The sequence below is a fragment of the Hippocampus bargibanti genome, linkage group LG04, assembly GCF_051943395.1.
Source record: "Hippocampus bargibanti isolate YZ-2025 linkage group LG04, ASM5194339v1, whole genome shotgun sequence".
In the NCBI taxonomy this organism is placed as follows: Eukaryota; Metazoa; Chordata; class Actinopteri; order Syngnathiformes; family Syngnathidae; genus Hippocampus; species Hippocampus bargibanti.
This window is the reverse complement of record NC_142737.1, coordinates 8,632,192-8,644,951: the sequence shown is the minus strand read 5'-3', so window position 1 is coordinate 8,644,951 and position 12,760 is coordinate 8,632,192. Positions and strand designations below refer to the sequence as shown.

The following is a 12,760-nucleotide window of genomic DNA, read 5'->3' as shown; positions in this document are numbered from 1 at the left end:
ATGTTTTTTTAAAAATGGTATTAACACTATTAATTTCTTCTCTTTCGCGACTTTTTTTGGGTTATATGTGGCTGAGCCAGCCCTCCCACTGGGTGCTGCAAATAATACAGGAAAAGGTTGTGTTTACTCGACTGAGTGTGCTACTTTGTGAGCAGGAAACCTTTCCCAGAGTTAATATGATCAGGGAGTCGGGTTAATAGAGGACAGCGGGGATATATTAAAGTAGAAGAAACAAAATGGACCAAGTTATCTGTATCTGAAAATCAGAAAGTTTTAGCTCACCCTCAAACTGTACTTCCAGGAGTCGCCTCCTGTTTCCTCAACAGCTGCAGACGAGAAGATGAGAGGGTGTCAGATAGTGCTCAATGACATGTAGAAGCCTTCATTCGTTTTTCCTCACCCAATCCTCCGTGTGAGCTCAAATCTAATAGCCGTCATGCTACACAGCTTAAAATGGCTTTCCATAAAGATGCGACCCAAGGTTGAACAAAATGGTTCATTTCCAAATAATTTTCGCTTCAAAACTACTGTAAGGCAATTCATTCATCTTTGTCCACCATAAAATGGTGATTTTAATGTTTTCAATGATACAAGTCCCTTTATTAATGTATAAAGATGTGAGACATGTAGTATGTCATAAAAATAACAGAGTAACCCTTGACACTCTGAATAGAAACCACAATGTCAAATTGGCCAATAATTAGAAATAACATCTTTGTCACAAGGGAGTTCTGAGAAATCTGGATTGAAATTATAGATTTACCAAAACTTTCGGGATCTTCTTCCCACATAGCCAGCTCCTCCTCCGTAAGAAGGAAATAGTGGGAGACAAGCCGGCGTCCGATCTCTGTCAACGTGGGGTGTGTGAAAAAAGCCGTCTTGATCTTGTGAGCCTGCAGACTCTCCGGTTTGCTGTCTACAATGGCAAGACAATGAAGTTATTAAGTTCAAATATTATAATCTAGTTAGCACATTGTTGGCTTTTGTCCCTTGCAATATTTCCTGACTTACCATATTTTCCATATAGTAAAGTCTCGTTATATCGATATTCTCAGGAGTCGGAAAAAATATCGATATAACCGGACTATCGATATATCCGATCCTGCGGCATGTAAATTTTCTCCTTGCGTTCATAGAAATAGTATCGTAATAAGCAGTACTATCGATATAACTGATATCCCCCGTGTATTAGGCACGCCAGAGTATACCCGCAAGAATGGTGTATTTTCAAGTTTTTTTCATATAGAAGAGGCACGGAACTATAAGACGCACCTTCAATGAATGAAAAAAAAAGTTTTCCACATATATCAATATATACATCTATATAAGTAAAATATAATGCACACCAGATTACATTAATAAAAGGGAAAAATTGATTTAACTGTATATATTGTAAATAGCAGCCACCTTATGTAAAGTAAATAGTTACATAGATTATATATGTTTCATACTGTATTTTTATACTTTGCACAGTTCTTTTTATTAAACATTTTTATGCAGTTGTACAGTTCAGTCTTCTGTCATTTTTTTGTAAATGCAATACTTTTCTTGTTTCTTTTCAACCCCCTTTTCAATGTTTCTGCTGTAGATTGCAAATTTTCCCACAGTGGGACTATTAAAGGATTTCTGATTCATATTATAAGGCTTAGCGCCTTATAACAGGTAGTAGAGGCTGGGGTTATGCATTACTTCATCTAAAGAGGAAAATTGATTAGGTAGATGCTGACAGTAGTTTGCTACCCAATGACTTCACATATAAGGTGTATCGGAGTATAAGGTGCAGCGTTATCTTTTGAAGTAAATCAGGGCTTTGGGGTGCGCCTTATACACCGGAAAATACGGTGCAACAATTACTATGAGCGGCGCGCAATAATGCAGGAAAAAGTAATTTCTGGCATAATTTAATCGGAATACTAAAAAACAAACACTGCATTAAAATATGTATAGGATCAATTAGCCGATAGAGGATGAAGCAATTTTGTTTTTATTTTCATTTGAGCGACACTGCTTGAGGACCCGTCATACTCGCATATACAGAAGAGACGAACAAGCACTCCCTCGTGTGTCTACATGAGTGACAAGGTGAACTGAAAAAAAATAAGTCACATGGTTGCCAATAGCAAAGTCGGTCAGTCAAAGCTCAATCTTCCCTGAGGCTCTTTAACTTTGCGCTTTTACAATGTTACCCCGCCTGCAAGGTCGGAGCGCAAAAGTGAAAATATATGTTGTATCACTTGAACCACCGTGTTTTATTTTAACAAACAAACAAAATATTTTTCGGGAAACACAGAGCACCACAATGAGTGATGTATCGTTAGCGAACGAGCCGGTTGTTGGAGCTCCTAACTAGGAGCTGGAAATGGCAGCCAACTTTTTTTTGTCCTCTATTCCCCGCACCCAGTCTTCGGTTAAAGCCACAAGTTGGTCAAGACCTGTGGTAGAGGAGGGAGGGGACACACGCAGCAGGACACACGCAGCAGTGAGGGGGTTGGTTAGAGTGCTGGCTCACAGCGTGCAACAAGCACGCTGTGAGGTAGTGGGCTCGTTGCACGCTGTGAGCACATGAAACAGGAAAGGCAGATGACAGATAGCACACAAAGAAAAGAACAAAAGTTAACAGGTGAGAAAATGGATAGAAAACAGTCAAATTTGGACTTGTTTTAACTTTATTGATCGTTCAAAGGATAGAGTGTCGACTGCAAGGTTAAAATAAACCATCCACAAATAACCCGCACAAGCCATCTGTACAATTTGAAGAGAAAAGACAAGCAAGGGAAGCACCTATTAATGATGTTTCTAGTGTGTCTACCTGCATCTGTTGCTGTTGCAATATCACAACTTCCAAGATGTACAACCCAGAGTTCCTTGAGACACTTTGTACAAAAAGCTATCAACCCAGCTAAACAGAACACAATTGATGAGGAACTCGGTAAAATTACCGCAGAGAAAGCACGGCAACTTCACTCGGATATGGTCAAGAGGCAACCTGGAAGTTCGTCATCCAGTGATGATTTCAAGGCTAGCCACGGATGGTTCGAGAACTTTAAGCATCGTACAGGGATTCATAGTGTCATTCGTCATGGTGAGGCAGCCAGTTCTAACGATCAAGCTGCCGAAGCTTACAAGGAATTATTCCTCAAGATGGTGGAAGAAGAAGGCTACGTTACTCATCAAGTGTTTAATGTTGATGAAACCGGACACTCCATTCCATCAAGCCATCAACGACCATCACAAAGGTAAATAAAACAACTTTATTATACAGTACAGTTTATTTCTTTAATTACAATACCATAGCACATTTATTATACATAAAATAAGGTATATTGCATGTAGTTTTAAGGCGTATTTAATAGAAAATTATGTTTTATGGGGACCTGGGAACGGATTAGTCTCATTTTAATCGTTTTAATGGGAAATGAATGTTTGGAATATACAGTTTTCACCTTACACACACTTTTTGGGAACCAATTAGTAAGTTCTTAAGCCAAGGTATCACTGTATACTTTTGGAGTACTTCCATATAGTGAACACAAGTGTGGAGAATGTAAAGAGTGGCAAAGGTCAAAAACATCTCAAACCCCACTCCCTACCTTCAATGTTTTTGGCGGGTTTATAGGCGGCATTCTTCACAATCATCTTAATGAGGTTCATGCACTGGACGATGAAGCGCTCGAAGGTGACGCCGTCGCCGACCGGCGTGAACACATAGCTGACAGCGAATTCCAGCGAGCACTGGATGAGCGGTATAAACGCACAGGGGTGGTACTCCAAGAAATCCAACAACTAAGAGACAGGAAAGAAGACCGTTATAGTTAGATTTCACTTACTTTTTAAATTACTTACTTATTAAATTGTCTTCCAACATGATGTGCAACTCAACTCACAACTTTGGTGTAGAGGATGATCGTCTTTTCCAGCTTTTCTCTACATGTGCTGCCTGTACCAACTTGTCGACCTAAAAACGACACCATAATAAGAAAACGGTTGGACAATAACAGCTGTAGTCCTTGTAGAACTATTCATTGTGCTGTTGCAATGACACATTTACCAGTGAACACAATATGTTTGTCCCCAAAGAAACAGAAATTGGAGAATTGTTGTATCATTCCATCAAAGTGACTTCCATAATTTTTGACAGTGCTATGATTGAGTCTCTGTTTGCATTAGCGAGTGCCATACGGTGGTGTCAAAGTGACGGCAGAAACCATAAAGTACGACAATTAAATTTGGTAAAAGAGTGAGCACGGGCATCTCATCTGGCTGTGATGTTAACTCATTCACTGCCAGACATGCAAAATTGTGTCCACTCCAGTGCCAGGGTTTTTGTCATTTTCACTCAAATTGCAGGACCCACAGAATATGGAGTTTTACGACAACATAAACATTCAATGCAGCGTAAGAAACCTTAGACTCTCTAATGTCATCAGAAGAAAAGAGGGAATTCCTGGTCTGGAGTTATCTGAGCTTGAAATGGGGGCAGCTGTACAAAAGACAAAAGCTACCACCTCGTGGAAGGGAGAAAAAAAACATTGCCAGAGGTCTAACCGGCGTTTTATCGGCACATCGCCGCAAGAAAAAAACAAAACCTAAACAAATTCAGGAATGCCGCTCCACGTCATATTTTCCATTCCTGAATAAATTCGGGAACGGCAGTGAATGAGTTAAATAGCTCTACAGAGCAAATGTCAAATGTGAGTTTGAACACAACCCTTACAATGCGTTGAGCAAATACAGAATAAGGTTAGTTTTGGGATGATTGGGGTATCTTTTTAACTTTTGTAGTTTGTCAATGTTAACCTGTAAATGCACGGTTGCCGAAATTTGCTGGACAAAGTGAGGCAATGAAATGCCACTGTCACCTGTATTAATGGTTATGTAACATTCAAACAACAAGATAAAAATGGCAGCAACCTAACCATCCTTAGTATTCTCTGCAAAATACAATTCCAGATCAAGTGCCGTACTACCAAAAGATGTCTATCAGATGTCACCACTTGAACTTTTCTGAGGGGAAAAATAATTATGATCACCAACACTCTCCAGTTATCAGAGCTAAGTCCGCTACTGAGTATAGGATAAACTTCCAATAAGTGGTTCAAACATTGACAAACATTGAAGAGAAATAGAAATATGTCAAACGAGATCGGAAAAAGGGCCGGGAAAAAAAACAGTACGTAGAGAGGACCTTTGACCTCAGATGGCAGGAAATGGCAAATACTTTGTTGTTGGCTCAACTGTAAGACGATAGCCCTTTCAGTCTGCAACAAATCAAGAAACGGGCAGGCTCTACTGTATTCCAATGGCCATCGCTAGTGATAGAGAAATATTGGAACTGAGACTTGTGGCGGATACTTTGTTTTGTGTTTGATTTAGCCTGCTAAATCCTGTAAAGATTTGAATGTTGACCTAAAAAAGCAGCAGTGATAAAAAAAAAGAATGAATAAAGACAGGTGGGAATAGAGACAGAGACACTTTTTCGAAGCAATGATTCATCACCTTCTCCAAAAGCCCAATCCTATGCTTAGAAACTTGACTACTTGTAGTTTCGAAAATATAGTCTCACAAATTTCTTTCATCGTTTTATTCATTCAACAACCCATCGTATCTCCGAGATGCAAGAGGTAGAGTACTTACAGCATTCCAGGAACTGTTTTAGCCTTTCAAACACTGCATTCAGGAAACCCTAAAAGAGGTAAGGGCGGGGGCAAGAGCAGAAGCAAGATTTAATTGCAGGCATTTCTGCAGTTCAAGCACTCCGTATTTAAGCAAAGATAACACCTGCATAATACCTCAGTAGGATAAATAACCGTACCGGTCGCACATAGGATGAAAGGGAATCCATTTTGAGAAGCCTGGTGTAGCCTAAACAAATAGAATGATCGATGCTGATGCAGTCTGATCAGATCTGGATTAGTGTTGAGCAATGAGGTCAACGGTGGTGTCATTAATCACCTTGCGGCCACAGACCAGTCACTGCATAGACCCTCCAAAAAGAGTGAAGTGAAGGGGTGCAAGAAAAGAAAGGAGATGATGAAAAGACTTCCACGCGAAGTCATTTGTTGAGATGGGTGGAAAAGCACTTGGCGAATGATCGAATGGAACATAATGGGATGAGTGATGAGAAAGAGAGTTCAACTATATCTATTTTTCATCACAATGAGTTATGATCGGACAATAGTGACAGATGGTAATCACCACTTGGGAAGATACACAAGCATGAGAAAAGTAAATGACACTGAGAGATTCTGACTACAAGCTCCAAATGGAAGCAGAGACGCTGTTGAGGAGTGCTGTAAGGCGTTGGATTATATAAGTGTAGGAATAATGCAATAAAAGCAATATTGTGAAACTGTTGTAATAGACAAAAGAACATCTTCTGCTGAGAGAAGTTTTATTGTGTTGGCAAGTGTAAGTTGCAGTTTTGTTATAGTCAAGCACATTCAAAAAAATATGGAAGGCACGCATAAAAGTGGAAGCTTTGTTATGTTTTTCAACCGCACTGCCCCTGCACGACTTGACTTGGCGTGACCTGAATTCATTTGAAGCTGTTAAATGTCCACAGTACCTGAGACTACAAGGCACACCCAAAAGCCTTCATTCTCTTCAAAAGATGACCTGCCCCTTATACGCCGGTGAGCCTTATATGTAAAGTACCGTGTTTTCTGGTGTATAAGGCACACCGGAGTATAAGGCTCACCCCCAATGAATGGTGTATTTTCAAACCTTTTCCATATATAAGGTGCACCGGACTACAAGGCGCAATGAATGAAAAAAGAAACAATAAAACAATTGATAAAGATGTAAAAGTTTTCCAAATATAAGGCACAACATTACAAGGTGCTACAGTAGAGGCTGGGGTTACGCACGATTTCTTCTACAGGGGGAAATGGAGTCGGTGGCTGATGACAGTGGTTGCGAGACCTGTTGGGGCTCAATATTACTTCACATATACGGTGCACCTGCGTATAAGGCGGAGGGTCATCTTTATAAGAAAATCAAGCCTTTTAAGTGCACCTTATACACCGGAAAATATAGTAATATTGAGACACAACAGGTCTTACAACTACTGTCAGCAGCCACAGACTCTATTTACCCCCACAGAAGAAGTAGTACACGGTCCATGCTAGGATATATAAAACGTATCCCCAGCCTCTATTGTAGCGCATTATAATGTGGTACGCCTTATATGTGGAAAAATGTTTTAAAACATGTCATTCGTCATTCATTGAATGCGTGCTTTATATATGGAAAAGATTTGAAAATGCACCAATCATAGGGGGCACCTCCTATAGTCGGGTGCGTCTTAAAGTCCGGAAAATATGGAAGTTAGAACAACACCCGTTCATAAAACAACAACAATGGGGGCGGGGGGAAACAAGGGTCTTCTAAATATTCAGGCTGAGAATTCGATAATTTTATGTAAGCAACTGGAAGATGGCACCAGAGTGGACTGTAGAGCAAAATACCCGCAGTCTCTAGTGGCAGGGCAAGCTAGCATTAGCATGTGTGTTGCCATTTGACGTGTAGCGTCAAGGACGCTACTTTTTTCCAACCACTGAATGACCAGCTGCGATTGTGTCATAATTGATTCTGGTGATCCAAATTATATACAGTAAAGTCTCGTTATATCGATATTCAAGGGAGTCCGAAAAAATATCGATATAACCCGGACTATCGATATATCCGACCCCGCTTGCATGTAATTTTCTCCGTGCGTGCAGAGAAATAGTATCGATATAACCGGGACTATCGATATATCCGATATCGATATAACGAGACTTTACTGTCCTTCAACTATGTTTCAAAAGACAGTGGCACTTTGGGGTTAAAATAAATACATTGACTGTTTGAAAGGTAGCCTTACGCTGGTGATGACTGAGTCAAAGGAAATCCACTGATGCCGAATGAACATGTGAAAAGAAAAGTGCTATTGCAAGGTAAAACAGGAACTTGCCTGAGATACAACATGTAAATCCAATCTGGACATGAAATATTAACCCTAACACCATTATGTCCGCCTGCTGAGCTGGAATAACCCGCTTGAGGCAAATGACATTTTAATGTGAAAGTTACGGCCGCTACAAGACCTTGAGCCTTCTCGCTAAATCTTAACTCATTTGTGCAACATCAGCCTGAGTGATTATCATTGATTAAAAAGAAAAAAAATGACTTTGGCCTCGACACGTGAACTGACCGAGACTGCAAACTAAAAAAAATAAAAAATAAAAAAAAACAGACAAGGTACACGTTGAAAAGATAACGTCTGTTATGAAGATGATTGAAAGAAGAAACACCATGAATGGAATACACACAACTGTAAATAACGTGATGACCTTAAATCGCTGAATCCAGCTTTTATGTACCCCAAGGCTAATTGTAGATGAAATACAGGAGAAGAATCACTAATTAGATCATATACTCAAAGCGGAGACAAATATTACATAATATATCACTTCACCAATAAATTTGATGGCATCAACTCCCATTAACTGCTCATTACAATAATACCGTATTTTCCGGTGTATAAGGCGCACCTGAGTGGCCACTGACCATTTTGTGTTTGGGAGCCTTTTACTGAGCGAGTTGCTTGTTCTGTAGCCACAAGGGGACATAAGTCTTCTTGTGCCGGTCCCAAGCCCGGATAAGTACAGGGTTGTGTCAGGAAGGGCATCCGATGTAAAAGCTTGGCCAAAACAAACATGCGAATTAAACCTCTGAAGATGGAGGACACTAATTCGCTGTGGCGACCCCTTGAAGGGAAAAGCCGAAAGGAAAAGAAGAAGATAAGGCACACCTGAGTGGAAGGCGCAACCCCAATGAATGGTGTATTTTCAAACCTTTTCTACATAAGGCGCACCGGACTATAAGGCACACATTCAATGAATTTAAAAAGTTACCAAACATAATAGATAAATATATAAATAGTTTCCAAATATAAGGCACACCACATTATAAGGCGCTAGAGTAGAGTTTGGGTGACACACTACTTCTCCTATGGCCGGAAATGGAGTCGTGGCTGCTCACAGTAGTTCCGAAACCTGTTGTGGCTCAATATTACTGTTTTTTTTCCAGGGTATAAGGCGCACCTTCAATGAATGGAAAAGTTGTAGAAATTAAACATATAAATAGATAAACGTTTTCCAAATATAAGGCACACCACATTATGAGGCGCTACAGTAGAGGCTGGGGAAATGGAATCGGTGGCTGCTGACAGTAGTTGCGAGACCTGTTGTGGCTCAATATCTATATATAAGGCGCACCTGCACTAAGGCGGGGGGTCATCTTTTGGAAAAAAAATCACGTCTTTTGGGTGCGCCATATACAAAAAAAATATGGTACTTCACATATAGGGTGCACCGGATTATGAGGCGCAGGGTCAACTTTTAAGCGGCCCGGTAGTCAAGTGGTTAGCACTCCGGCTTCACAGTACAGAGGTCGCCGGTTCGCGTCCAGGTCAGGCCTCCCTGTGTGGAGTTTGCATGTTCTCCCTGGGCCCACGTGTGTTTTATCCGGGCAGATTGGCCACTCCAAATTGTCCCTAGGTGTGAGTGTGAGAGTGACTGTTGTACGTCTTTGTGTGCCCTGCGATTGGCTGGCAACAAATTCAGGGTGTCCCCCGCCTCATGCCCGAAGACGGCTGAGATAGGGTCCAGCACCCCCCGCGACCCTAATGAGGAATAAGCGGTACGGAAAATGGATGGATGGGTCAACTTTTAAAGAAAATCATGGCTTTTGTGTTCGCCTTATACATCAGAAAATACGGTACTTCACATATAAGGTGCACTAGATTATAAGGCGTAGGGTCATCTTTTGAAGTAAATAAAGGCTTTTGGGTGTGCCTTCTACACCGGGAAATACGGTAATCTTTTACAGGCATTTTCAAGCACAATAACAGCTATGTATGTTGGGGGCAAGTGAACAATGGGAAGAAAACAAGCAGACGTGACGACAAGTTAATGTTGACGTGAATACTTTGGGGCTCACTGAAGGCAACAATGGAGATGATGGTAGCTGAAGAATTCCATGCGGCGCTTGTCATTTTCGCACAATTAAACCTTTACTTTCGGTGAGTTTCACATTGCAGTTTTGTTCTGCAAGGTTACAAAACGCCGTGATGGGCAGTGTGCTAATAGCAAGGCTCAATATTTGCCTTAAATTGAGCTTAACGGCATCCGGTGTTTGAACTTCAAGTGGCTGAAATCGGGCTCTAATTAGGTGTGATGACAGCTCGCATGATGTAAGTCCATCACACATTCTGAGTTCTTTGTTCAAAATACGTATGAAATTTTTAAACAAATGTCTTGCTCAGATAGTACCATCATTGGGGTGTTTAGAGCGTCCTACTTTATTCACTCTGAGATCACCAAAAACATTACTGAACAGCAAACAGTCACCTGCAGTTAAAACTGATGAGACATTAGCACATTTATTGTTTTAAGTGTTAGTTAGTGTTAAGTGTGAGCCGTGCGGCAAAACAAGACGTCTGGGGCGGTCATGAGGTGATGGGATGTAAAATGAAATTGCTTCATGGATTTGGATTTTGTTTACGGCAACAGTGGGAGAAGGACTCAAAGTAAACTATTCGTTTTTTGAAGACACAGATGGCCGCAAAAGTTTCTATCCCCATTTTTCCACATTGAATTCGAAAAGGAAGGTTAGAGAAATGCTGGAATACTTTTTTCTGGAAGAATGAGGAATTTGAGCAAATGACAACGACACTCACCATCACTTCCATATTCTGTTGTGGCTCTTGGAATCCATGGACGGTTAACTTGCGTAGTACTGAGGATAGGGGAAAACATTTTATAGTTGTTTTTTTCCTTGGACAACTAATAACTACAGGGAGCAAATCTGGATTTTTTTCCAGCGTGAAATCATTTTTCTCCAAAAGGAACTCAGAACTCACCCATTCAGAGGATTTTACAAAAGTAAACACATTATATGGATATCGGATCGATTGGAAAAAATCCTTATTGAAGGATATTTTGGACAAAACATTGCAGCCCCAATTAACTCATTGCCAGACAATGTGCAAAAAATGTCCACTGCAGTGCCAGGGTTTTTATCATTTTCACTCAAATTGAAGGACCCACAGAATATTGAGTTTTAGGACTACATAAACATCCAATTCAGTAATACATAAACATCCAATAAAGACAATTTGGACTCTCTTCTTTCATCAGAAAAAAATGAGTTAATTCCTAAGTTATATGGGTCTGACTGTACAAAATAGAATACAATACACACATATTGATTTAACAACAGCCGAAGCTGTAACAAAGCGATAACATGGACAAAAGGCAAATTCTGCCCCCTCGTAGAAGAGAAGAAACTTTGCCAGATGTGTGACCAGCGCTTTATCTGCACCCCCCCCGCAAGGCAAACCAAAACCCAAACAAATTTGAGAATGACGCACATCGTCACATTTCTCAATTCCTGAATGAATTCGGGAATGGCAGCGAATGAGTTAACATCTATAAAAAAAGTTATCTTCCCCGTGTGCGCTTCCTCATGCCAACTACCTTTAAGAGACAGCAGCGTTCTTTCCAGCGATGCCATAGCTGCCGTCTCATCACGGGCAAAGATCTGCTGGATGAAGCAGTCCGTGTGGTGGCTCCACAGGGAACACGCGAAGCTGTAAATGCCCGACGCCAACTGCCAACATGCACACACAAAACAGTCAATCACAGGCTGATCAAATCATTCTGGATCAGTGGACACTTTCAACATCACGTCAGTGACTGCGTGGAAAGAATGCATCTTAAAATAGCATTTCACATGTAAAAATATTGGATTATGACAATGCTGGAGAAGCGGCTGTGCTAAAAGCTAAACAAACAAAGGAGACACAATGTATAGGAAAAATAAAAAAGTAGGGAGAAAATAAGGATCTCAACAGTCACGAAAGCTAATTTAAGTCTCAATGAATTGGCTAGTTCCTTTACCCTCATAACATTATTTGGGCCCCAAACCAATTACAAATGTCTCTGGGAATGCAGACATATACTCCAGTCGAGAAAAATAAGATGATCAAAGGCAAACAAAAGCATTGCTGGTCCTTTCAAGGGTGCGGAGCATCATCTGGCTCTCTACCTCAGACAATCAGCTATGGTCCAGTAATGAGCTTTGGGTTTTGATTTTCATTTGAATAAAAGTGCTCGTGCGCACACAAAACATAGCGTAGGAGCCAAACATTGCTGAATACACGCACGCAATGACCAAGTAGATGCAAAAAGGAATATTATACACGCCTCACCATGGGCTAATAACTCCAGCAAAACCTCACAGTGCAAAAACACCCTTTTCTCCCTCTAATTAAGCTTCTTCAAAAGGTGAGTAGTCTTTTTTTGGGAGTTTATTTATTTTGACTAGACAGTGCTTCTTTGAAAAAAATCAAATGCGGCGGTAACAATTTGGTGGCAGTACATGAGTATCTGGCTTATTTCGCATGAAAATAATGACATTTAGAAAACATTCCACCACGTTATTAAACACTTGGGCACCTTCTGAGTAGTTGTTGTCCCCAAGCTCTCACGAGGCTCGCTTTTTTTGTTGTTTTTGTGTTTTCTTTTGTTTTGTTTGTGTTGTTGTGCATCACGTGGAACGGATACGGATTGTTTTTCACCATTTTTGGTCACGACATTCATCAAGGAGGCGACTATGCTGAGCATTTGCGAATTTTCGGCAGCACAAATAAGCCAGCACTGTTTTTGATTGGGAGGAATGTCGGTGCCATTTGACTGTCATTGCTGGACAGCTC

The 12,760-nt window shown here is 40.7% G+C and overlaps 1 protein-coding gene across 1 annotated transcript in view; it reads right to left on the bottom strand.

Annotated features, from left to right (window-relative positions):
• Positions 1-12,760, bottom strand: part of ipo11 (importin 11) — a 97,603-nt gene that overhangs the window by 74,124 nt on the left and 10,719 nt on the right. The window contains exons 6-12 of the mRNA XM_088993840.1: positions 11,523-11,655; positions 10,724-10,782; positions 5,635-5,683; positions 3,885-3,955; positions 3,591-3,783; positions 764-916; positions 283-326 (exon numbers count right to left, since the gene is read on the bottom strand). Coding sequence (XP_088849966.1) covers positions 283-326; positions 764-916; positions 3,591-3,783; positions 3,885-3,955; positions 5,635-5,683; positions 10,724-10,782; positions 11,523-11,655 — 702 coding nt within the window. The remainder of the gene's footprint in view (positions 1-282; positions 327-763; positions 917-3,590; positions 3,784-3,884; positions 3,956-5,634; positions 5,684-10,723; positions 10,783-11,522; positions 11,656-12,760) is intronic.